This window comes from Patella vulgata, chromosome 3 (genome assembly GCF_932274485.2).
Source record: "Patella vulgata chromosome 3, xgPatVulg1.2, whole genome shotgun sequence".
NCBI lineage: Eukaryota > Metazoa > Mollusca > Gastropoda > Patellidae > Patella > Patella vulgata.
In genome coordinates this window covers 51,231,844-51,258,138 of record NC_065881.2, presented here as the reverse complement: position 1 = coordinate 51,258,138, position 26,295 = coordinate 51,231,844, and the positions used below count along the sequence as shown (strand labels likewise).

At 36.9% G+C, this 26,295-nt stretch overlaps 1 protein-coding gene across 1 annotated transcript; it reads right to left on the bottom strand.

Moving 5' to 3' along the window:
* Positions 1 to 1,110: 1,110 nt before the first annotated feature.
* Positions 1,111 to 12,679, bottom strand: LOC126815610 (G-protein coupled receptor 83). The gene is made up of 2 exons (XM_050541338.1): positions 12,551 to 12,679; positions 1,111 to 6,083 (listed from the first exon to the last, which is right to left on the bottom strand). Exon 2 carries the CDS (start codon positions 6,081 to 6,083, stop codon positions 4,683 to 4,685), a length of 1,401 nt encoding a protein of 466 aa, XP_050397295.1. The 5' UTR covers positions 12,551 to 12,679; the 3' UTR covers positions 1,111 to 4,682.
* Between the last annotated feature and the right edge of the window lie 13,616 nt (positions 12,680 to 26,295).

The following is a 26,295-nucleotide window of genomic DNA, read 5'->3' as shown; positions in this document are numbered from 1 at the left end:
GGATCAATGCTTGTTTGGCAAACAGGGGAGGATTTACCCGTTACTGACTTGGTTGTGATGCTGTGGTAACTTTGCTGTTTGACCCCGGGTATCATTTTACCCTTATAATGGTCAGTCTGTGCCTTACTTAGTCTAACGATCATTTGGAATAAATCGATGAATGTGAACTTCATTTCATTTTGTCATTTGTTTCTTCGTCAGTTTCATTAGGTGACTTTAATAACACTTAAAAATCAAATATCCCCTACTTTTTTTGAATAGTATATCTTGAATGCTTCGTTGTGGAATAATTTAGTAGCTGTGTTTTGCCATGTGTGAACGATGGATTAGCTCTGGTATCTAAAGAATCGTATATTATGTGAAGGTTGGACTAAACTTTGCGCCCATTTATGACTTATTTCCGTGAACAGCCCCCACCCTCGACTTAATGTTACATATATTTTCTGGAACAAAAAGCCATAGAATGTTGAAAATCAACAGGGTTCACCCTCTCCGACCCCAATGCTTCGCACCTTATGCCAAAATCAATAGGATTCATCCCCTGTCGCCGCACTAATTCTTCACACCAGGTTTGAAAACAACAATCCATTAAAAAACTGTATCGTCTATCCTAACCTAATGCTTTACACCTAAATTGAAATTGAAGCGTAACTCTAAACGAAAGGAAACGGAACGCTGAACAGCGAAAGGGGTCGTTATCTTATGATCATGATGCGTTACACCAATTTTGATAAAAAGAAAAATGTTAAAAACTATAGCTTCTATCGCGCTCACAAGGGGTAACATTAGTACCGAAGACCGCGGAACTTTGAAAATGGATAAGGTTCATCCTCTCACGAACCCCAATGCTTCACACGACATTTCAAATGTAACCTCTATCAGTTTTGAAATGTTTCCAGAAAAAAGGAGGGCGTAAGTACGCTAAATATCAAGAAGAGTTTGTCCATTCATTGCACTAATGCGTCGCTTCACTTAAATTTGAAAACGCAAATGGAGAAAACCTGTAGCCTATATCGCGTTACCAACCGTTCATTGACGGGCGGAGAGACTGTGTGACGACATAATATGTCCGCACTGAAAATGAGCATCAAAAGAACCAGAAAGACTCAGTGAAGGTTTTAACGTTTTCATTCCAATTTATATGATTTTTTAACAATGAAAACAAACATGAAAAAGAATCAACAAGCCCACTTAGTAATTTTTGTATTCAACAAACACTTTAATAATATGATACAAAACATTATTAAATAACTGCAATAATAAATAACATTATATATAATATCTAAATCCCTGGCTTGCGAGTTAACATGCCAAGCCAACAGTTAGCATATATCTAAATCCCTGGCTTGCGAGTTAACATGCCAAGCCAATAGTTAGCATTTAGAGTTAAAGGGGCGAAATCGATAATATTTGGGACCTAGAAATTGACACAAATGGGTCGCAACGCATATAATAATGCAATATGCATGTATATAAACTGATTTACATTCAATCGTTTCCGTTTTTACTCTAATTTCAAATCAGTTATGTTCGGCGAAATACGCGAGAACTCCCAATCGAATGGAAATCTATAGCATCTGGTTATTCCAGTCTACACCGATAGTATTTATTGCGCATGCTCTCCAGATAAGAATATGCCGTCACCGTGTGACATGACTTGTGGAATATTCCTAGCCCCGTTCTTCGAGTCCCTTGTTACAAATGGCGTTGAAACACAGGCTTGTACACGATTCGCGTACCAATGGTAAAATGTTTTTTTGTCTTAAATATTGGATATCAGAATCCCATATTTTCCCGGTAAGATCACAATATCAACGTTGCTTTAAATTGACAAATAATTCGTGTTTTCAATGTCGAAGACTGTGGATGATATTGAGTTAAAGAACAGCATTAGTTATATAAAAAAAAGAACAGTGTACATGTTTATGTATATTTAACATTATGGAGTACACTTTGGTGTTAAAATTACCATTACCGAATGTTAAGGCTAAGAGTAAATGATATTTTAATATTACATAATAAAACCAGCTGATACTGTTACATCAAAAGAAATTAAAACAGTGATGTTTTGTTGGGTGATAATTGCATTTATTTATTATAAATAGAATGTTTTATCAAATAGTAATTCAATAAAACAAATAATAATTTAGAACAAAGAGCTATTATTGGATATTTAATACAAAGCAATTGATATGGTTGATACAGCAGTTTATTAAAGTAATTTTAAAAAAAAAATGCGAGTAGCTGACTCATTACAGCTCACTTGGCTGTCAGGACGTTTTAACATGCAAGCATCTTTGCGAGTGCGTTGTATTGTCATTAGTTTGAATATTTAAATACCAATTTCTCCACTCCCCTCAACTACATCCTTCTGTCAGCGACAATATTTAAGGCAGTCGCAAACTATATGGAAACCAAACCATAGAATTGATTTCTATCATTTTCAATCAAATGTTTGAGACTCCAACAGACAGTTTTCATAAAAGTAATAATGCATACGATAGAAACCAGTCTATACAGTTTAATCGTTTTTAATCTGTTTGCACTACCGCTATCACACCGACAACCTACATTCCATTCAATTCATAATTTAATCCCATGTAGTTGCACATCTGCAACATATTTGGTAAAGCTTTAAACGAACAATGGTGATTTAAAATGTATGTCAAAGTGATCGAATTCATATGGGCAATTAAGATTTATCAACATCAATAATTACCTACAAAAATTGACGTCATGCACCTTCATGTCTGGTAATGGTCATTTGGGGTTAAGTACGGCCAAGATATTGTGGCGCAAAAATACACCTCGATTCCGGCACAAAAATCACCCCTACCTTGGACTTGCTATGCAAGTTGCATTTAACATGAAAGCCCCCTTTTGGGTCAAAAAATTGAAATTGTAAAAGAAAGATATGGAAATGAGGATGATTGTTACATTTTTCGCTTGGTTTAGCGCTGGCTACGGAAGTTACTATCCCCATTGGGCGCCAGTACACGCCCCAACCCCTTCCTCCCAGCGATCGTCCCACCACGCCACTGCCTGCCTTCCCTGCCATTTCTCACCCTTTAGCATTCAACTACAATACTCTCTCTCTCTCTCCAAAAAAGTAGGGCTATTCAGAAACAATACAAAACTGCGGAAATGCATTGCTGTTTTTATTAGAGGTAACCAGTGTATGTTAATACCAGGCCAATTGCCAAAACATGAACATAAACAGTTCATATGGGCGGCTTATTTGACGGCCCCATTTCTCTCGCAAAGAGATACACTGTCAAAAGTGAAAATGGACGTTTTTGATTTTTGTCTTAATAATGAGTAATTTCTCCACCAATCCTCAGACATTCAGCTATTCGTCGTGGCAATCGACCCACTCCTCTTGCAGTGCCACGGCCAATTCTTGCAATGTTGTCGGTTGACATTGGCGTCGACGAACACGTTTCCCGATCACGTCCCAGACATGCTCTATAGGGGCAAGGTCAGGACTCATGACTGTCCAAGGCATATGGACAATATGGTGACGCTGGAGGTAGTCATTCATGACACGAGCGCGGTGGACACGGGCATTATCATCTTGAAAGATGAAACGTCGACATTTACGTTGAGCAAAGAGCAGAACTATCGGTGGCAGGATGTGGTCACGGTAGTACACATCAGTGACCCTTCCTTGAACAATATGCAAGTCCGTTCCGCAGTCATGGGGATTCCTCCCCACACCATAACAGACCCATGCCCGAATCTGTTATGCTATTTGACGTTAACGTTAGCATGATGCTCATTTACACGCCTCCAAACGCGAGCACGCCTATCGGTGAAATCCAGAGTAAATCTGGGCTCATCTGAGAACATTACACGCGCCCATCGACGATCACCCCAATTTCTACATTGACGCCGGTTTGCCATGTGCTGGCGAGTTAATGGAGGCACAACACGCGGTCCTCGCGCATGCAAATGGGCTGCATGTAGCCGATTTCTAATCGTTTGGGGTATAACTCGAATTCCTGTAACTTGGTAGAAGTTTACAGAAAGCTGATTGGCCGTTCGTCCTCGATTTCGCAGGACCTGTGTACGAATGTATCGATCCTGGTCTTGTGTAGTGGCTCTAGGACGACCTGAACGAGGTCTATCATCAACATTGTGTGTTTGTTGGTACCGGTTCCACAGTCTGCTGATCACAGACTGTGACACATTAAGCATGTTGGCTACTGCTCGCTGTGTAGAACCCATTTGAAGCATGCCAATAGCACGTAGACGTTCATTATGTTGAAGAAGTCTCATTGCAAACTAAACGTAAGCCACTAAAGCAAAGATACGCTAAACAGTAAAGCTTATGCAAGAACCGATAGGAAAAAAACATTGATAGGGTAAACCAACACGCGGCAGTTTTCATCAACCCTTCTTTGAAGTGTCAAATTTGACAATACCCCCCCCCCCCCCACGTTTATGGCGCTATAGCGTGTCGCACGTACAGCTCAGTGGTTCTGTTGGGGCGATAAGTTCTTCATCTGTGAACATACTCTCAAAGCATGTCAAGTGTCCACGACTATTTATCATATCACAACCTGCATAGGTATTTGCATTTAAATACCCCCTACTTTTTTTAAGAGTATATATATACAACAACTCCTGACATTTTCAATTTTAACAAGTGTTCCCAAGTGTTTACGAATGCACAACTGATTTCAGTAAGAAAAGTTATCATCTACACTTTGACTGGAGGTGGAGGCATTAGTGTCAGATATAATAATAGATCCATTAAATTTTGGGATTAGTTCGTTTATTTCCGACGTGTCTGTATTAATATTTGATGTCCATTTTTGAATGAGTATTCTCTTGGTATCCAGTGGTATATCATTCACATCCATGCTCATGGTGTCCTTTTTCGTGCTCAGAGATCGACCAAAACTTCCTAGACTTGACCGCGTTGTAAATCGACGGCTTCGGAACCGGATACGATTTTGCCGAACCAGTTTCCCCTCGAATAAGGTTCCCGGGTGTATCTTAAAGGACCGTTTCAGGCACCATCTTAGTTTATCAAACAGTTCTTCTCTAAATGTTTCGTTTAACCAACAATAAATAAAAGGGTTGAAGCACGTACTGCAGATTGCTATCCAGTGGCAAATAAAGAAGACGGTGCTGTTATATTGAAACACTATAACATTCGGATGTAAGTTTGTAAGAAGATGGTATAAATTCAACGGTAACCAACAAATGGCGAAAACAACCACCACGGTTACCAACAGTTTAATACTCTTCTTTTTAGCCCTAGCTTGCGATATTTGTTGCATGTGTGTCACTGCCCCAACGTGTGTTCTTACCCAAAGTTTTCTTACAATTCGACCATAGGCAAGACCTATTAACGTTAACGGTCCGACGTACTGGAGACAAAAGGTAATCACCGTTAAGTACTGTTTGAATAATATATTTGGGTCTGGATATTCAGATCTACATCGTCTTACGGACGTTATGAATAGTCTGACTGTTTTGACGCGATTAAAAATACCATACGGTAGTGACAACATGATGGCCAATAGCCAGATAAACACCAATATCACCGCCGACACAGTTTTTGACATTCTAGGCGTGAAAGGTTTAAGGACAACCCTGTGTCTGTCAAGTGCAATGGCTGTCAGTGTGTAAGTCGAGACGTAAACGGAAACCATTAATGAAAAGTTCACAAGATGGCAGATAAAATCACCAAAAGGCCACTCATCTAGAATATTTCGAGCGATATTAAACGGAACATTAACACAAGTAACCAACAAATCCGCCACTGCTAAATTAGCGATAAAATAGTTTGTGGCCGTGTGAAGGCGTTTATTCTTACAGATGACGTAGCACACAAGAGAGTTTCCAAATATGGATATGACACACAACAAACTATAAGCGATAATCAAAACGGAATTTCTGAATGTTTTGTCTGTCTTTAACATGTGTGTTCCCATGTCTGAAGAGGTGTTTCGGTAGCTGTGGTTCATAATGAGGTCTCTTAAATAATCGGTTCCGTCCATACTCGAATTCTGATCATCATAGCCCCCTAATAGTTCTGCAAGAGATTCGAGGGCTGCAGCCTCCACTGACATCTGAAAAAAAAATAATATTCAGAACATTATCTACAAATCTTTCCAGTCCCCACAAAATAAAACAAAACAAAAAAATATAGAAGGGCATCTTGGAAAATATTTATTTACTGGAAATGTTCACATCAGGCTTCTGGTCTAATTTAGACCAACGTATGGTTTCACCATTAGTGACTTTATATAACTAGTATGCGAAGACATCGCAATTCATTGATGTAGGTCATACAAGATTCCCGACAGTTTCTGGTACAAAATATTAAATGGATATTAAAGTCTCCCCAAATGTTAGAGTTAAATATTTCCCAACCAGCACGTCAATTATAGGGTATAATTGGTAATTGGAAGTGCCTCTGCTAATATATTATTAAAAAAATTAGAATTCATATGTATTCCATATAACATATCTACTAAGTTGAATAGAACGAAAAACCTAGGTCCCATATGTCATGTTAAAGAACCCATGACAGTTGGAATCCGTTGAAGAAACGCCATTGTGTGGACAAAATGTCCCCGACTGCGCACCGAATCATAGTGAATGGTATATGCACGTCTTCATTATCCCGCTTGGATTAGACACCATAATTAGTTCTGTGGTGCAGAAAAGTAAGACGATAAAATCCTTTCATTTTATTTCTTATTTTGTGAATCTTCCAAGTTCAGACTTACGCTCATTTAACATCTGCCCCACAGTACACATATGCAGGCCCGTCGAAATGAAATTCATATTTGAGGACCTGCCATCGCCTTAAAGCCAAAATGGGGCCCCGAGGTCTTAAAACTGAATAAACACATATTTGCAAATTATTTGTGTGTGTTGGGGGTAGCACCACTGTTTTCGTCGACCCAACACTTTGGATCATTTCCTAGTTTTCTTTTTTGTGGCAATCTGATTAAAATATAGATCTATATTTCATTTCGTTTTTTTATACTTTCGATGGCCTACACTACATGAAGATCTGAAAAGTTGTACCCGATGTCGTGTCAGGGTCATACGGGCAGCTTTTGACCCTATCATTGTTGGCTATTCTAGTGATTTACCCACAGTTCCGTGCATGGCACGACAAGAAGTCAACATAACAGACTATTTCATTGGCTTATCCCTCACTTCAACCAAAACGCCAGTAATATAACAACTCTTCTAGATCCTAGTGTAGTAAAGATAAGTAAAACGAAATTTTGAACTATAAAAAAACGAATCGAAATAGGATCTGTGTTTTAATCAGATTGTGTTTGTGGCTTATTCGCCCAGTAAAGAAATTCATTTATTTTATAAAGTTAATTCTTTCTAGAACACCTGATAATTTTTCCATACGAATTCTTTCAGAAATACAATTCTTATTCGCAAGGGTGGGTTACAAACTGCTTTGTATAAAAAGGTTTCACACAGAAAAAAAGACACTCGTGGCTTCAGTGTTTCGCAGTTTATATTAATTTAATGTATATTAACATAATGAAAAAAAAACCTTTTATGGATTCAGAATGAATGAACATGAAATGGCCTTAAGGTTATTTATATCTCAGCTTCTAGAAACATACGACTTAGATTATAAATACCAATATAAAACAGTTGAACTGCTTTAATAATAAGTATAAGAAACAGCAGATGGAAAATAACATTAAACATAACACAAATAAACAGTCTTTATTCAAATTTTAGATTATGTTTTAATTTTGAAACAAAATATGTATGATAAATTAAATTATAAAAGTACACCGAGTACGTGAAATAAATCTAAATACATGTTTGAACAAATTGTTATAAAGAAAATTTACAACACCTGAAAAAATATTTTTTCGAGATAAAAATGCAAAGTAAAATATATAAAGTTGCCAAGAATAATATGGTAATTGTGCACTTTATAATTCGATAAGTGATAAATTCATGAAGAAATAACCAAAGACATTTTTTGTTACAACGTGTATTGACAATTGTTTATTTGTTAAAGAAAAAAAAGGTTATGAAAATTATCTCCCTTCAGAATTTGATTTATTGTATTTGCATAACCTACTTAAAATTTAATATCATCTCATATTTTTATTTCTTCAAAACCTCGATTTCAACACAAGATTAGTATAATTGCACTGTGTATAAACAATTTTTATTGACCATAATATACAGTAGCTAAACACAAGACAAAAATTTTGTAGCAATGTCAACTCTTGAAATGAGAAGTGGTATCAGGTTTCCTAGGTGACGTAAAATAATTCGTATCAATCTTACAGCTAAAAATTCTGGACTTTGATTAAAGAAGCCGAAGTTAACGGTTTGGGAAAACTTCGGGGAAGGGCAACCAGTAAAGTCACCAGCCAACTTGGTTGTTGACCAACGCTTGCTCATTAACCAAGAGTTCTCAGGTTCCCCCCTGGTGTTGACTGACAACGTTCCTCGAGAGTTTGCATTGGTGCAGGGAAGGAACAACCTCTAGATGTTCGGATGGTACAAAAACCCGAGATTCCGTGTACACGCAGGCGTGAACGTAAAATAACCATTGACAGGTTGTAATTCAAAATACGAGTAGGCTGTAGCACTATTGTCCAAGTATAATTTACCTCTTAGCACACTGCATAGCGCATGTCTATCTTTATTAGACCAGTCGGTGCAGGAAAGTGGGACGTTAAAACCCTTTGAACATAATATCGTTAACTCAGTAAGCTTCACAAATCAGGTAACAATCCATGTTAGGGAATCAATTAGTGACGGATTGTATTCGTTAGTAATTGTGTCCGACAACTCTTTATTATTAAATTTATATTGATTAATTAATAGCTTTCAAACCTCCATACTACCGGGACGTCTAGAGTACGTGACATTTTGTTCCTGCTTAACCAAACTCCAATAACAGTTATACCATTAGTCCATTCAACGGTGCCGTAATCCCTCGGCTCCAGACACTTACATTTTTGATCGAGTCTTGACAATAAGCAGTGTCATTCAGATTTAATTCAAGAATTGATCCAATCAAAAGACCACTGTAAAACTTACTCGATCAGAAAAATCGCGGAAATAATTAGTACATCGACAGAGTAAATTGAATACTCGATTAGTTATTATTGGATAGCATAAGTTTTAAATGCTGTGAACGTCAGTTCTATTTTGCAATGCATTGAGTGGGTTAGTTCGCTAACTTGACTTTAAACAGCTTCCTAATATAGCATTCATGTAGTGTAAAGACGAATTGAAGTCAGTTAAATTGTTTTCAGTGGGAGCATGGTCCTGTTATTATGATTACATAGTATAGGCATCCACCTGATCTCAAACATCTTAAAATGTTTATTTGGTATAAAACCAAGTCTGGCACACCTCGTAGCAATCTACTTCATGCCGTTAGAAAAGATGATCGCCCATACTTTTTAAGACCACTCGAATTACAGAAGTTGTGAATTGTTAAAATATAGCTATACACGATTTGGGACAGTAGGCGTGAATTGTATTGTTATTCCTTCTTTATTAGCTCGATATAGAACAGTATATAGGAAGTTATACCCCATTGCTATTGTCATCACCAATGTTTACGCGTTGAGTTAGAACTAAATTCGTCGTGGTAAGTTATAAATTACAGTACAATAAATTATTAAAATTTCCGGCGATTGTGGACAGTGCTAATAAACCCTGACTTTATTTTGCAAGGTAAAATGTGAGGATACCCTATTATTTATTAATATGTGTCACGTTTCTGTAAAATAATGACTTGATCACCTCGTCATGGGGAGTTCACTCAGTTATGTAAGATTTAGAGTTGGTCGTTCCTATGATAGTTCCAGAAAAGATAATAAGTAATTGATATATTGAAAATTTCATTCAAATTACTTTATTCTGAGCGACATTATCACTGTTTGAGGTTTTGACAAGACGTGATCTAGATTGATTATTGTCGTAGCAACGTTACTTGTTAATCGAGACTCAGATTCGCTTCTCCATTTTTAAATTAAATCAGTAAATGGCGAGCGCATTTTAATCAGTTTAATCTACGCCTTCCGATGGCCCAGAGAGTTGATTATAAACTTGGTATGTGAATAATTGTCTAGATAATAATTTACATAAAATTTTAGCCAAAATAAAAACCTGCAATAGACAGATTGAGCTCGTACATAATGCATCTTTACCAAGAATTGCTGCAAGGTAATTCCGTATTAACGCGCAGATCATTTTATTGCTGGTTGGTGTATATTGTGTTAACAACCAGTATTCCGTATTTCAACCATTATAATAGTTAGAATCTGTTTACTCTTTCTTTAATACATATAACTTATCTTGGAATTTGACGTTATACAGCTGCCTTGTATGTCTTTTCTAGGTTTCATCTGAAGGGTTTTACTGCAATACTGCTGCGCGCACTATATTTGATTCTGCTTTGTCATTTCCAATCCAAAGCATATGGTAATTTTTATCTGCATTTTATCTGCATGCTGTCATTGTTTGCAATCATTTCATTCCGTGGTAGCCCAATAATACCCACAATCAAGTAGATTACATGATGCCACTTAAACCATCCTTGCTTTAACCATGTCATATAGCATAATCTGGTCTTTTTGGGAAGTGATGGGGCGGGGGGAGGAGGAGAAAGGAATGTGCAAGGCATGATTATAGATCGTTTAATCAGATCCGATTTTTATGTATATTTGATGTTTTGATAAACGTATTGAGTTCATTATATAAGTTTTATATCTTCAAGCTAATTTCCTAGGGTGAACAACCATGTGATTCAACAAAAGCTTCATATGTAGGGTCGCGATTCGACCAAAAATTCAAATCTCCGGAAACATGTGCATGGTGCCCGGAATGGCACAGAAATCGGAAAATAGTGTTGGTTTTTGTGTAAGAAGGCAAAATTCGAGATATTCTATATAAACCAATTTCATAAAAGAGAGAAACGGCACGGTGATAATCCGTATGCTGGGTATAAAATATTAATTTCAGCCCTTCAGTAACGCACTTTAACCTTTACATTCCTGTATACGCAGATGTGGAACAAAAACTATTAAGAAAATTTATGGACGCCTTGCAGACAAATGGACATAAAGGTACACTATTTCTGAAATTATTTGCTTGGATGTTGGTCTGAATAGCCTATATAGATAAATTTGTTTTGTAAATGGCTTCCTGTTTCGAACGTAAATTTTACACATTGTCATTTTTCTTCATTCTTAGTTAAATCTCTGATATAATCCATACTACCTAATTACCCAAACAAATGACTGTCATTATTCACTGTAACTAAAGGAACGTCATTAATAATTATTGTACGCGGAAAAGAGAAGAGTGCTACATCATTTAATATTCATATTTCGACATTTAACTTTAAAAAAAAAAAAAAAAAATACGGATGGCAATTCATCATTCGTGTTTACTCTTTTTACACTGCCGTAGGGCCTATATAAAAGCACTTGCAATGTACGAATTCGGCAAAATCGAGTAACGACAGTAACAAACACTATCGCACAAAAACAACATAAAGGGGTGATTTTTAAAAATCTTGTTGAATATCGTCGAGCTCAAAGACCTACTGTAATTTGATTTAGAGGTTTCTAGATTTCTCCATTAGATAAGACAATATCAATAAGCGATGTTTTTTCAACTTTAAATACTTTCTGCTGATAGAGTTTTAAAAGGTTAATTATCTAATTGATTATCTTGGCCTCTATTTACTGTTATTGAATTAGTCTTTTTGCTAATTCCCAAATTGAGCAACTGTCGTGCAGATCTTTTATGGTTAATTTTATGTGATAATATTATCTATTATTTATGCTAGTTTCAAAATGGTATGTCGGTATCCCGTATGATGGCACGATTTTCCCTTTTCTGTACGTTTCATCTGAGTCATTTGCAAGCATTAAGAAACTTTTACATACCAGCGGTATTTCTTTTATCACAAAATTTGTTACAATTATTATCACTGTACATATATAACGTATTTGATTTATGGCGGGTAGAATCTCCCCAGTAGAGTTCGTGATTGTGTGTTGTCGTAAACCTATTAACTTTTACAACTTAAAATATACATAACCATAACTTAACATTAACCAAGCTTCCAATTTATTTACCTTACCATACATTCAAGTAGTCAACTTACTAATGGTGGTCTAACTCCTATACAAGATCCTTAATGTACATAATGGGTAATAATCAAGTATCAAATAAGTTTTATCATTGTGTCTTTATAAGTGCCACACTGAACTATAAAATATAATACCGAAAACATGTTTCGTCTTTCAAATATAACACCAGCGATGGACTATCCGGACTGTGTTGTTGCCCCATATAATAGGATTTTAGATACTATTTGATAACATTTTAAAAGCATTTGCAAGGCTAAAATCAAAACATAGAAGTTTAACTGAAAAATAGCTAAATTGTATTTTATTTTATAACGGATTCCTATTGACGATTAGTGGGTTTTTTTTCACGAAATCTATGATCAAGTTTATAATCAAAAGTTATTCTGAAAGAACAGCAATAAGTTTAAACTTACCTTGTTTAAATGGCAAAATAATATCTCACAAAGAATGGCTTTAGTACTCCACTATCAAATAAAGATTTATTAAATACATAGTCCTACATTCATTATAGCTTTATAGATAACATGACTTGTATGGTTACAGAATATATGATAAACTAAGCTTAACGATCGCCGAGCTTCTTAATATGTTAAATAAATTGCCAAAGGTTGGCGTCATAGCAATATTTATCAACGCGTTGTATGTAGCGACTGATTTGTTGACTACAGTCGTTACGCCCCCTCTATTAGAGCAGCTAGGAACAAAACAGTTGCGGTGATCCTTTAGCTCCACGGCAAAACAAATAAACAAAGATATGCTGGGATTCTTCATGATTTTATCAATCAAGCAAGTCTTGTGTGAGATTAAAGGAAGGTCGGTTATATCATAAACAAAACATGCAGGTTCTAATGAGTAACGTGATGTGAGTACTTAATGAATCAATGATGTACAAAAACAGGTAGTTAATTTAGAATAATTTGTCAATATTATTCGTTTATAGGTTTGTCAAACAGTATGACTATGGTTCTTTGCGAAATAACATTCAACACAACGTGTACTCAAATGCCGAATACGGAATTCATAGTTTAAAACAGGTTAATTGAGCAATAATAACAAATTAATTACTTAGAGAATTCGCGCAGTCTCTTTAATTCAAGTTATATACTTTAGTTGAGAGAAAATGTATGTATAAATCTAGGGCTAGATATAAAGTCATTTAATATGTTGGCGTCATCATTCAGTTAATTACAATCCAGAAGATGAATTCAACTGAGTCTAAGATGTAATAAGAAAGCTGTATACATGTACAGATTCCTGCTTTTTAGAATGCCATGCCGGGACAGTGGCTTTTCCATCCACGCTTCATCGAATGTCAAGAGTTATTTTATGGGCACAACAACGACTATTCGAGTGAACCTCGGAGTACTATCACTATCAGAAGAATAGACACGTTTCTTTGTCAGGTAGTGGAACCCCGCTGGGAACTTCAGATCGATCCCAGTAAATCCTGTAGTGCCTTACTCACTGAGGCACCGTGCCCACCACCACCACAGCAAGCCAGAATAAAAGTTAAATACAGAATTTAAGATCATAAAATATCAAAAGTACTTTTATTATAACAAAACAATAATCGCCGAAAAATTATCCAAATCTGATGTGGTGGCTATTAGACAAATTATATAACAATAATTTTATCAGGTTCCTAAAAACGTGTAGAGAGAGGCCAGAGGCGACGACGTATTCGGGCATCTTTATCCTATGTGGTTGGATCCTATCAAAAAGTGAAATTAGATTAAATATTTTTTAATTTGAAATTGTCGCTGTTGACAATGTAGGCCCTACATTTGAGTCTTGTACAATCAGACTCATTCTTCACGAAGGTTTGTTGTGCCGAGATGTCTTTAAAGGAAAAGATGTTACAGGGTGTCCGTTGATAAAAGTACAGGGGCGTATCTAGGAATTTTGAAAAGGGGGGGGGGGCGCCGCAAAATGAGGGCACTGACCGCGGAGAGGCGGCACGCCGCTGAGAGGGGGGGGGGGTCCCCAAGAAAATTATCCGTCATTTCCTGCATCTGTAGCCATTCCAAGAGCTATTTGGCTGATATTTTCGCCTAAGTAAACGTTCGGAAATCGTTGAAAAAGAGCCTTAAAATCGAGCAAAACAGCCAGTTGAACACGCGACTCGAAAATTGTCAAGGCGAGCGAGGCATTATGATGAGAAAAAAGACGAATCTATTCCCTAGCCACTTCACTATTTAAGCCTTGTAACTTGTACTGTCCACACATGAAACAATGCTACATCAAGTTGCACTAATGCGCGTCGGTGATGGGCATGAGTGTATAGTAGTATATGCCGCCGATTCCACAAGATGCTATCATTGATGTCCGTCTATAGTCACTGTATAGGATTAGGGCACAGTCAGCTAAACAACAAAAATTCGTTTGAAAGTGGAAGCATTAATTAGACCAGACTGGTGTGTTTGAGTCGATGGTTTGAGTCATTTGGGATCCCTGCAACGGGTTGGGAACGGACATATTTGGGTCTAAGAAAAGGCACTTTCAGCAGTAAAAAAGGGCACTGTCGAAAATTAGGGGGCCCCCTTGGATCCGCCTCTGAAGTGGGTCTTAATATGTATATTAAATCCCAAAATATAAAGAACAACCCAAATAGTCGATCTGAATAACAACTCAAGACACAAGAAATGAAACGAAATGAAAAAGGGGTTTAACGTCCTATTATACTGTTCTGCCCCTACTGTCAAAACATAGGAACGTTCGGAATTGATTGCTATATCTTTTTAAACGGGTTTAAGGAGTATTGTTCAATTGAATGAGTGATTTGATTTTCGCGACGATCACTTACCACACTTTATCACCCAATAATACATTCTACAGTAGATATCGCTTGTGTGATATATTTCATAATCTACTGCGATATCTCCTTAGGAGATATCGCTTTACATGAATTTGATTGGTCAGTTGTAAAGGAACTACTTTTTTTATTTTCAAAGAACAGTTCATTTCTTATTAAAAGTAACTTTTTTTTTTATTAAAAACGAACTATTGTTATTCAGTTGACCTTGATGGAAACACTGGGTGAATATAAAGGATTTGCAATGGTTGAATTACTGTCAAAAAATGATGTATCACTACGCCGCAATGTTCAGTCAAAGTGAAATCTACAGCAAAGAATTATATTTATCTATTTGTGCATGTAAGAAGGGATTGGGTGATAAATAAAATCTCCTACTCGTCTTTTTTGATATAAAAAAAAATTAACTTGTGTTGATATTTTTTGATATCAAAAAGACTGGTAGGAGATTCTCTCTATATATATATAAAGTATAGGCAAGGATGTAGACATAAAAAGGAAACGGAATCGAATAGGTCTCCTAATCGTTCATCCGTATACTATCTATCATTTGGCTTCTCTTGCAAGTTTCGCTGGAAAGACTTGTCTGCGATATCATCCAAGGTGGAAGCGGACGTTAAGTCTCAAGGAACAAGCAAACGATGTAGACATGGATATCTAGGCAAATTTGGGTACTTATTGCCAACCACATAACATGTAAAATTAAAATGTCTATTTTGCGATCTCCCGACTGGACTAGGACACGTTTCTAAAATCTTTCACACAAAATTAATCTATTTGACCTGTTGCTCATATACTATTCAAAAAAAGTAGGGGATATTTGATTTTTAAGTGTTATTAAAGTCACCTAATGAAACTGACGAAGAAACAAATGACAAAATGAATGAAGTTCACATTCATCGATTTATTCCAAATGATCGTTAGACTAAGTAAGGCACAGACTGACCATTATAAGGGTAAAATGATACCCGGGGTCAAACAGCAAAGTTACCACAGCATCACAACCAAGTCAGTAACGGGTAAATCCTCCTCTGTTTGCCAAACAAGCATTGATCCGACGTGGCATACTCCTAATGAGACGTCTAAGGTCATTTTGGTCCAGATTGTCCCATTCCTGTTGCAACGCAGCAGCAAGTTCTTGGACATTGGCAGGACGTTGTTGACGTTGACGTAACCTCTGTCCAAGCATGTCCCAGACATGCTCGATGGGGGAGAGGTCGGGACTCAGTGCTGGCCAAGGTAATGTGGTGATGTTCTGTTGTTGGAGGTAACCTGTAACGATCCTGGCCCTGTGACATCTTGCGTTGTCATCCTGGAAGATGAAACGGCGGCCATGACGTCGTGCGAACGGCACAACATGGACTGCCAAGATGTTGTCCCGGTAGTACTGGCCTGTAACACGCCCTGCAACAACATGTAAAGCCGTTCTTCCAGCAACAGTGATGCCTCCCCACACCATAACAGAACCACCCCCAAATCGATCATGTCTGATGACGTTAACGTCTTGGAAGCGCTCGTTTCGACGACGCCACACCCTCCTACGTCTGTCCAAAAAATCAACAGTGAACCTTGACTCATCTGAAAACATCACATTGCTCCAGCGTCGATTATCCCAGTGTTGACGATCCCTACACCAACGACGTCTTGCCTGAATGTGATGATCTCTCAAACAAGGGATCACGCGAGGACGTCGGGCGCGAAGGTGACCCCTATGCAGTCGATTCCGAATCGTCTGGCCACTCACTCTCACACCAGTGTCTGTTTGAAGACGAGCGCTGATCTGATTTGCTGTGATGACACGATTTCTCAAGGCCAAGGTACGGATAAATCGATCCTGGGCTTGAGTTGTCGCCCTTGGTCGACCTGAGCGTGGTCTGTCCTGTACAGATTGTGTATCACGGTATCTGGACCATAGCCTGCTTATGACAGACTGAGAAACATTCATCGTCCGCGCCACAACCGCCTGTGTTGTGCCGATCTGTAGCATGCCAAGGGCACGTAACCTTTCATTTTGGGTAAGCCGACGCATATCAAAACTTGTTTTCTGGTCACTAAAACAATTAAACTGATGTTTCCACCCTGGAATTCAATGCCACAATGACTGTAACATTCAAAGTCAGAGTCGTGCAAATCTTGGGTTGGACCCCCATGATGATCCCAAGCATCACCTGCATTCCATGCGGTAGCTATTGGTGCGTTTGGGCGTCACATGTAACTGGAAATGTTTCTTCTGTTAGGTTCTATAGTGACTTTTTTCGTAGTCATTTGCATATTTTAGTATTATGCCCCCAAAATCAAATATCCCCTACTTTTTTTGAATAGTATATAAGTTCAATTAAATATTTCATTTTTCATTGCGTTACATACTGAAGATATACAGCAGCTGTTGAATTTAGATACATAATTTTATTTACAGTATTTCAGTGGAACATGTAAATTTAAATTTGATTAATCAGTCATCACATTATGTGGTACAGTATTTATATGAGCATGGACTTTGAGATTAAAGCTTATTGAATTTTACATTGGTGCTAATGTATGAAAAGTGACTGACGACGTCATACTTGGGATATAAAACGGCCTGAAACGTGAGAGAATCAGTGTGTGGGTGTACTGAACTGAGTAATATTATTAAGGGATTTTGGGTAAAACAAATGATACGAATAATTGGGGGCTCTTTTACATCCTTCCGTTTGTAACATACTATTGAAAAAATGTACTTTGCGTTAAAAGTGTAACCATAACAGATTATATCTTATAGACCATTCGTATACATCCTTTCTTTTGAAAAAAAAGCAATTGATACCGGTAACGTAGCCGTTCCTATTCTAGAGCATACTCATTTTATGAGAACATGTCATAACTTGTCACAATTGATAACCACCAAGTGTACAGCAAATGGCTATTCAATTTCGATATTGTTCATGCTGTCCAATGGATTTGGATTTGTACTTTGCTGCGACCTTATGTACTTGGTTTGAAGGGGAAGTGAAATGTTAACAGTCCAAATTATATGCCTAGTTGTTCGGATGGGCGAAAAAACATAACAGCTGGAATTCGAAGCTAAATTCACCGTAATGAGGAAGCTTAGTAATTTGATACAGATGTTCCGGAGAAAAAGCACCAAATTTGTTTTCCAAATGCTACACATTGCCATGCATTTAATGCATTTGGAGAAAGTATAGTGCCTATTAAAAATGAAAAGGTAAGGTAAAAGATAGCATCCAGGGAAAACTTGTAACTTTTGTCAGGTACGTCCACACCCATCTCATTAAGCGGCCTGATTACCCCCAACCTTGCATTGCACACGTAATCATAGCAATAAAATCTATTAAATAGTACTGTAACATTAGTGTGCAAATTCAAATATAAATGGTAGGCACGATTACTAGTATTACGTAGATATCTATAGATAGGTGCAATGTTTGTTGTACGTATGTGTATAGCTTTAAATCATAATGGGGAGTATAACTATGCGTATGAATACAGTAAATACATAAGTACAGCTATTGTTTGTCAGCTATTATTGGTATCAGGTGTTATATGATCGATACCCATATTATACAAACCTAAAACACTGAAGCAAAATGTAAAGGCCATCTGCTCTAAAAAAAAACCCAAAACAACCAAAAACAAAAAAAAACCCAAAAAAAACAAACAAAACCTGGATAAAAACACATTTGGTAACAATAAGTTACTTATGTGTGTTTTATTATTGAAGAATGTTGGGGCGCTGGACGATCGCACCCCAGACTATCCTGCAATATATATCTCCATCCTTTGACACAGTACCTTCGTGTCCCAACGGTCTCTTCTATCTGGCAGCAAAAAACTTTTACAATGTTTTAACTTAGTAACGTTAGGATAACAGTCTGTTTTACCTCCAGTGCCTGTTCTGGGCCTGAAATCTTGTTTTGGGTAACCCACGATGTACGAATTCCTACTTTTATCAAGCTTGTCTATGCAGTTTCGTGAACATGATGTGCTGTTGCACTGAAGTCATTTGAGGCGATATTCGTCAGAAATTTAAACTTACATCATAAATAGAATAAATCCATTTTGATTTTAATTTCAGAGATGAAAGGATATGTGCAATGCATTTATAAAAACCCTCTTAAGACATATTAATACAATAGAAGCCCTTTGTAGTGACAGGTACATAATGAAGAAATAATTGACATCCCAAGAGATACAATTATAAAGGAATCAAGACAAATCGCTTCCTTTTCAGAACGATTTCAAATCAAAATGAATCTATAACTACGAATCAGACGGTTAAAAGAACTTAATCAATGTGAATTAATGTTTTTGTTTTTTTTTATTTTATATGTTTTATAAGAAAGTACGATATCTGAAATGGTAGGCGTAAACATATCACAAAGAGTATCATCTTCAGATAACCTGACTTACAAAGCAGTAGGTCGTGTTAACCCTACTTGAAGAACACTATGGTATTTATTGGAAATGTTTTGGAGACTTGTCAGCCAAAGTTATCAATTCTCTTAATACCATGGTTGTAGGCATTGCTTTTGGGCTCTTGTATCGTATTGCTGTTTCCTACTTTTATATTATTAACCCTGCGGATGGTATGTAGGATGTGTAACTATATTATGTGATATCACAGTGGATCCTTGACTCGACAACTTAAAAAATTCCAGATTTCGCATGGTTTAAGTATGCAAATCCTACCCCAAAATGTGAAGAAATAGCCAAATTATCTTGTTCACTAGTTTAATATTAAAATTTGATCGCTAGAATTGCTTCACGGAGGTAACTTAACTTCAGTTAAAGGTGCTAGATCGCTTTGATTTAGATCAAAATAGAGTATTTAACTGCCCGGTTGGATTAGTGACGCCAAGCTCATTAGGATTAAATATTTGTTTCGAAAGATTTTGTGGGGGTGGAATTGATTACGTACTGTGTCGACAGTGTAAAGCCGAATCTCAACACTTGCTTTCTCTAAGGACGTACAATTTTCAACCAAGGCGGAATGGCATGCCTCAAAACGAATTAACACCATTGGAAGGAATTTCAATTGTATTAATTACATAATTTACCTGCTTTATTAAAAAAAAAATATATAAATATATACCCGATACTTTTTGCAGTTGTATATGTGCTTGATAACGACAAGAGAAATTCATGTATTTCAACATAGCATCATTAAAATCCGACCCATTACTCCATTTAACTAGTTAGTATTCACACGTATCGTTCACGGGGCAGGGTACACTTTAGGCAAAGACAGGCTTGTCATCTTTTACTAACCTTATGACATATTTCAGCGCAAAAAAAGAAGTTAAGTCGCAAAGAGAAACCTTTTTTTTTAAAAAAAAAAATTGTAATAATGTGTAACTCCAGTAAACATTCCCAATGGCAAATTCGTGTCTTCATTATTCCAGACTACGATATAAACACATATACCATCTTCACCTGGTTTAATAAGACTAGATATTAGTCTGACCTTCTGATTATCATTTAATCTGGAGTGACCCTTAAAATACTCCCGATTGAAGATACTAATAATAATATTATTATAATCAGGAGTAATCTACTGATTCGATGTTTTCTTCATTCCCTCGCCTGTAGACCTGTTTTGACACATGAAATATAAAACAATGGTAAAAGTGAAGCTGATGGGGATTGCCTTAATCCCTCTACCCAAATAGATACCACTCAATAATTTATCTTTTTATAAAGCATTGAATTACTTATTACTCTGCCTAAACTGACCAGAAAATCGAGCCTAGTCAAGTATTGATGCAGTGAAATAAAACTCCAAGTATGAGCACTTTAGCTCAATCCAAATCAGAGTTATTAGTAAAGGTGTTGGTTTAATGTACCAGTTTCCAAAGCATCGACAAATCAGGCTCCTTATCGCTGCTTAGCATAAGCAGCTAAAGATCACCAGTCAAGATATTAATATGTTGTGTTCTAAAGTCTAGATAAACCAAATTGCCGAATTGGTGATCGCCGAAGTCAGACAAAACACTTAACTAGCAAAGTTTGAAATTCTACCTCAGTTAGAAATGGAGTATTCAAAAAAGTCTGAATGATAAGCAGAAAATGCCCCACCCCGGTGCCGACAAGGGCTATCCGCGCTGAAAAATACCGAGAAATAATATCGACCAAGAACGGAATAGAATTACCCTGGACCTTCTGAAAATCAGCACCTTACTCACTGAGCCACTAATCACGTTTGAGCATTCTTCCCCAATTAGAATCAGAGTTATTGTATCCGAAATGCAAACGTCTAAGGGACGTATGTTAGTCTCAATATCACTGAAGTATCTTGTTAACAGACGTTAAACCCAATTTCATTTATAATATAAACCTATTCTATTGATAAATATTAAAATCAACGTGTACTTCATCACCTACTTTATTTAATTATCTATAATATAACGTCTTTTGATATAGTCACCAAACCGGAAGGTTACGGGATTTGTTGTTTTATGGATCTTATTAAACATACATTATGCAAGAGCTAAATATGTCTATCGCAGGTCTTTCTTTAGGCCTGAAATGTTATCTTAATTATTAGTTAGACATTAATTAACCTATTCAGACCATAATCAAACCTCGATGGCATCGCTAGGCTGCGATGTTTATTGGATTAAGTTCCGATTTGCCGTTCGACTTCCATTCATAATTAAATCATAAAAAGAATAATAGAGACTATGGTTTTTTTTTTATCCTACCGACTTCAGTAATGATGATAGAGGCTAGGCCGAAAATTCAATCGCTAAAATCTCGGTTCATAGTAAATCAATTTGACTGAAATTTTCAGAAAATTCCCTTTACAATATCTAGTTTTTATCTATTATAGTGAGAACTGCCAGTTCTTTATCTAATCTCCCATAATGTATCTTTAATGTTCAATAGTATTAATTCCATCGATATTATGTTTTTCCTCATGAAGTCCGATATTTCTCGGTGGCTTTGAGCTGAAATAAGATAATTTGCTGAATTTTTGTCAAGTTTAAATGTTTCATTGCGTGTTGGTCATATCAGTTGATATAGAAGCGAACTGATAAGTGAATGCCTGGATTAAAAAATCCGAATGGATTTTCTATGTTCAATCCGCGATTCGATCTCGACGTTGCTTTAGGGCAAAACAGAAAGACGTCAAAAAGAATGTCGGGATAGTAAATAGGCTATTACATGGCATTGTTTCTTAAGTTACCTTGAAGACAACAGCAATACACAATAGCCCGAAGAACAATAATATGGGTATTTATTGTCATCCAATTATATAGTACTATGGAGGTTGTCATATTTGGTTCCAATCCGTCAACACATCACAAATATTCACCAACTGACCCCAAAACATGTACTGAGTGAAATAATAATAGGTAAATAAATCTGTAATTATGTTGACCTTTGTAGCCCTATATTAATTAGAAGGAAGGCAGAGAATACAGCAATAACAAGAACAAAATGGGGTGATAGAACCTACTTATGTAAGGTTTGCCTGGTATTTTAGTCCGTGAATAAAGCTACGTAAAAGTGCTCCAATAGTAGTAGGGGTAGAGGTTAACGTCCTCTTCCACCTAGGGTGATATCGCAGACAAAAGTTTCTTATGAAACTGCCGAGAGGAGCCAGTCACATGCCAAAGACGCGCCTCGCTTGGTTTGGATTAAGAAATTTAACGTCCAATACACAATATATGGCATGATATTATGAACAGATTGATTTAAATAAAATATATTTACATATGAAAGAAATGGGTATAAAGATAAACAAATTCTTCTATGTTAAAAGTCATTTAAAAACAGTATTAAAACGCTGTATGAGAAGAGAAGGTGGGTCGATTCTCCCTTCGTCATAATAAAGGCAAGTCGAAACAGGAGGTTCAGCTGGTTGATGTTTGGTATCGTCAAACCGGATAGGCAAGACTCCGCGGAAAAAAGGAATCAGCTTGTTTTGTGGAAATGCGAAGTTCTTACTGGACCTGTGGATTATTTTCATATTAAAATGTAATGTTTAAAATCATGTACAGTCTGTAATCCATTGAAAGTTGTTCTTGTTGTGGATGACTCACCAGATATAAGCTACCTGAAAAGAAAAAGTAGGACCAACAGCAGAACAATTTAAACCGTTATAAAAATAATACATGGTATCAAACTTATTCTTTTAAACACAGATTATACAGATTTATATTCGCTGTCAATATTAATAAACGACTGTTTAGATCCCTTTTCTTTTACCTTTACTTTTCCCTAATATATTATTATATTCTGATATCGAAGTCAACACAGCCTGTTATTTTTTCCATGCCTAGCCATAGTATTCTATTTTGCGCGGCTGACTTAACAGTTAATTGCCGATTCTTCTATGATCTTATATTCCATATCCTTAGGGGGAGGGGAAGTACATTTGGGTGTGGATATTGAAGTTTAGCCTCTTCTATTACATTTTTTAGATGGAATAGTTTTCATCCAATTTCCCCCCCAACCCCCAGTGGCGACATGAACAACGGTTAATATATGGTCCATTATCAAATCTAACTCATAAATTTTGCGTGACGAGTAATTAATTACCCTGGATCTTTACAACTAGATTGTTATTTAATTTGAATCTAAAAGTATTTGCTCTGACCAACTCATTTTTCCATTCTGATTTAATTTTAGTTCTAACAATACTATTAAATCCCTAGACGCTCTATTTTAAATCTGTGATCTCGCAGTTTGATTTTGCAGACTCATTTCCTACTATGCCAACATGGGATGGTATCTATATAAATTCTACGGTTTAATTTTTTTTTATTTCGAGGGTAATCATCACTAATATTCTAAACAATTTCTAGCTTAGATGTTATTTGCTTGTATTATTGACTCAATGTTGCTTAGGGAATCTGACACCATATGAAGAGTCCAGGGGAAGAACGATCTAAGTCACATTTTTGTCTTTTCGCATAATAGGCAAAACAAAGAGAGAGAGAGAGAGAGAGAGAGAGAGAGAAAGAGAGAGAGAGAGAGAGAATGGGGTTTAACGTCCACTCGACACAAACTAGGTCATTTCGGGACTAACACATGGTTCAATTTTATTTCAATAATTCGCTTGCACGTAGGGGTCTTTAACAGTGAGGGGAAACCGGAGGACCCGGAGAAAACCCACGAGGTTGGACAGGCGACCCTACTCCTTGTCACGTACAACCGGGGAATCGAAACCCCGCCAGTTGACTCAATGACAGACCGTATGAAACAGCGCGCGCGTGCAAACCATTAGGCCATCCAACCTCCCTATAGGCAAAACAGACTTTTAGACGAGAATGCTTGACGCGAAGAGAACAACGAATGGGTTTAATTACAACTTCAAAATGATGTTTAATACGAATCCAAATTACCAGTACAACTGACTTCCACTTTTCACCCAAATTAAGGTCAAATAAAGGGTACGATGGACGTATTTGTCCTGGAGGTCATTTCAGAAGGGCCTTGGTTCGGTGTGACTCCGGTCGTTTTTACCTGAAATTGATTGTTCCACAAAAAGCTTATACAATTTGCTACCAGATGGCGCCATTAACTGGGGTTCGTTGAAAAAGTGACTTATAGATCGTTCTTCCCCGGGGCTCTTCATAATCTTTTGCATCAAAAATCCCACTCAATAGTCAGGATGTATAGGAAATTTACTGATAATTTCAATCAAATTGATTCACTCTAAAACGAGAATTTAGCGATTGAATTTTAGGCCTAGCCTCGATCATTATTACTAAAACATAGTCTCGATTATCCATTTCTTGATTTAATCATGAATGAGCGTTGAGCAGCAGATCGGACCCTAATCCAGTAAATATCACAGACTAGCGATGACATTGAGAGTTGATTATGGTCTGGATAAGTTAATTCATGTCTAATTAATAATTTAGATAACATTTCAGGCCTAAAGAAAGACCTGCAATAGGCAGATTTATCTCTTGCATAATGTATGTTAAACATAAATACCGAAAAGTTTAACCACCCCATAAGTTGTTTTTTTTCTCATGAAATCTATTAATTGTCTTATAACGGATAATAATTTGACATCGCTCCCTTCATTTATTGAACTTTGTTGGCTTCGGTATAAGGAAACATGACACGCCAATATAACAAACCCAAAAAAAACAAACCTTTCAGGCAGTATTAAGACTTCTCTTGCTTTTGTCCGCATAAAGGAGAGTGACCGCATACACTCGACACATATTAGGTCAGTTCGGGACAAAATAATGGTTCAAATTCATTTCAATAATTTGCTTGTACGTAGGGGTTTTTAGCAATGGGACGGAAACGGATGACCCGGAGATAACCTACGTGGTTGAACAGGCGACCCAACTCCTTGTCACTTTAGAAGTTGTGAATCGAAACCACACCATTCGATTCAATGACAGATCCCAATATAGTCAATAATACCCCCTGCATAACATGATTTAATAATCAGGGGTGATTAACACACAATGTAAGCATGCACTGTACTTAATCTCTGGGGAGAAGCTAACAGCTGCTGCTAGAAAGTTTTGAGATACAATAGACCCATCCAATATCCAAGTTCTTAATTCTGTAATAGTTCAATACAATTTACTTACAAGACGTTGGGGTTCTCCTACACAACTACATAATTAGCCTTATGCCTGGCTTTCAGGTGAGCTACGAATATCACGAATAGTGCCGAATAGAAATTAATCGAAATTCGTGGCGATTCGGCAAAACAAATTGAAAAATTCGTGGAGAATCGGGAGTAGCTACGAAGCAGTTACGAATTGTGTACGAACGAGTTACGACAATTCGTGAGTAATCGGGTGAAAACTATGTCGATTGTCAAGATGGGTTACGATAAAGCTACCAAATGAAAGAATCATCTACGAATTGTAGCGATTCAGTTAAAAATAAGGCGAATGATGCCGATAAAGCTACGAAAAGTTTGCGATATTCGACACTATTCGTGGCAATTCGGCATAGTCTTGGGTCCCTATACCCACCGGACCCTTAATTTGTCATAGTGAAGGTAAATGTTGTCATTTGGGCACCGGAAACTGTTATCCCGGAACGGATAGTTGCCGCTTATTTTGCCCCGCTTTCACGGGGGCTACGACTGCCACGAATCAACCCGAATCGAAACGGTTCTTGAAGATCGTAAATGATTCTTAACGCACTTAAATGATTGTTATCTCGTTCTTACACATTCGTATTGTTCGTAGCTTGGGCACGAAAGTTTTGGTTCGTCAAAATCTTTCGTGGTCGGTCTACGAATTTTGGAATTCAAAGATGTATCGTAAACACGTCCTAAACCTTTGTTACCGTCCGTGACAGCTTCGTCTTGATTCTGTGAAATTCGTGGTCAATCGGGGCTCGCTAAAATTTGTGGAC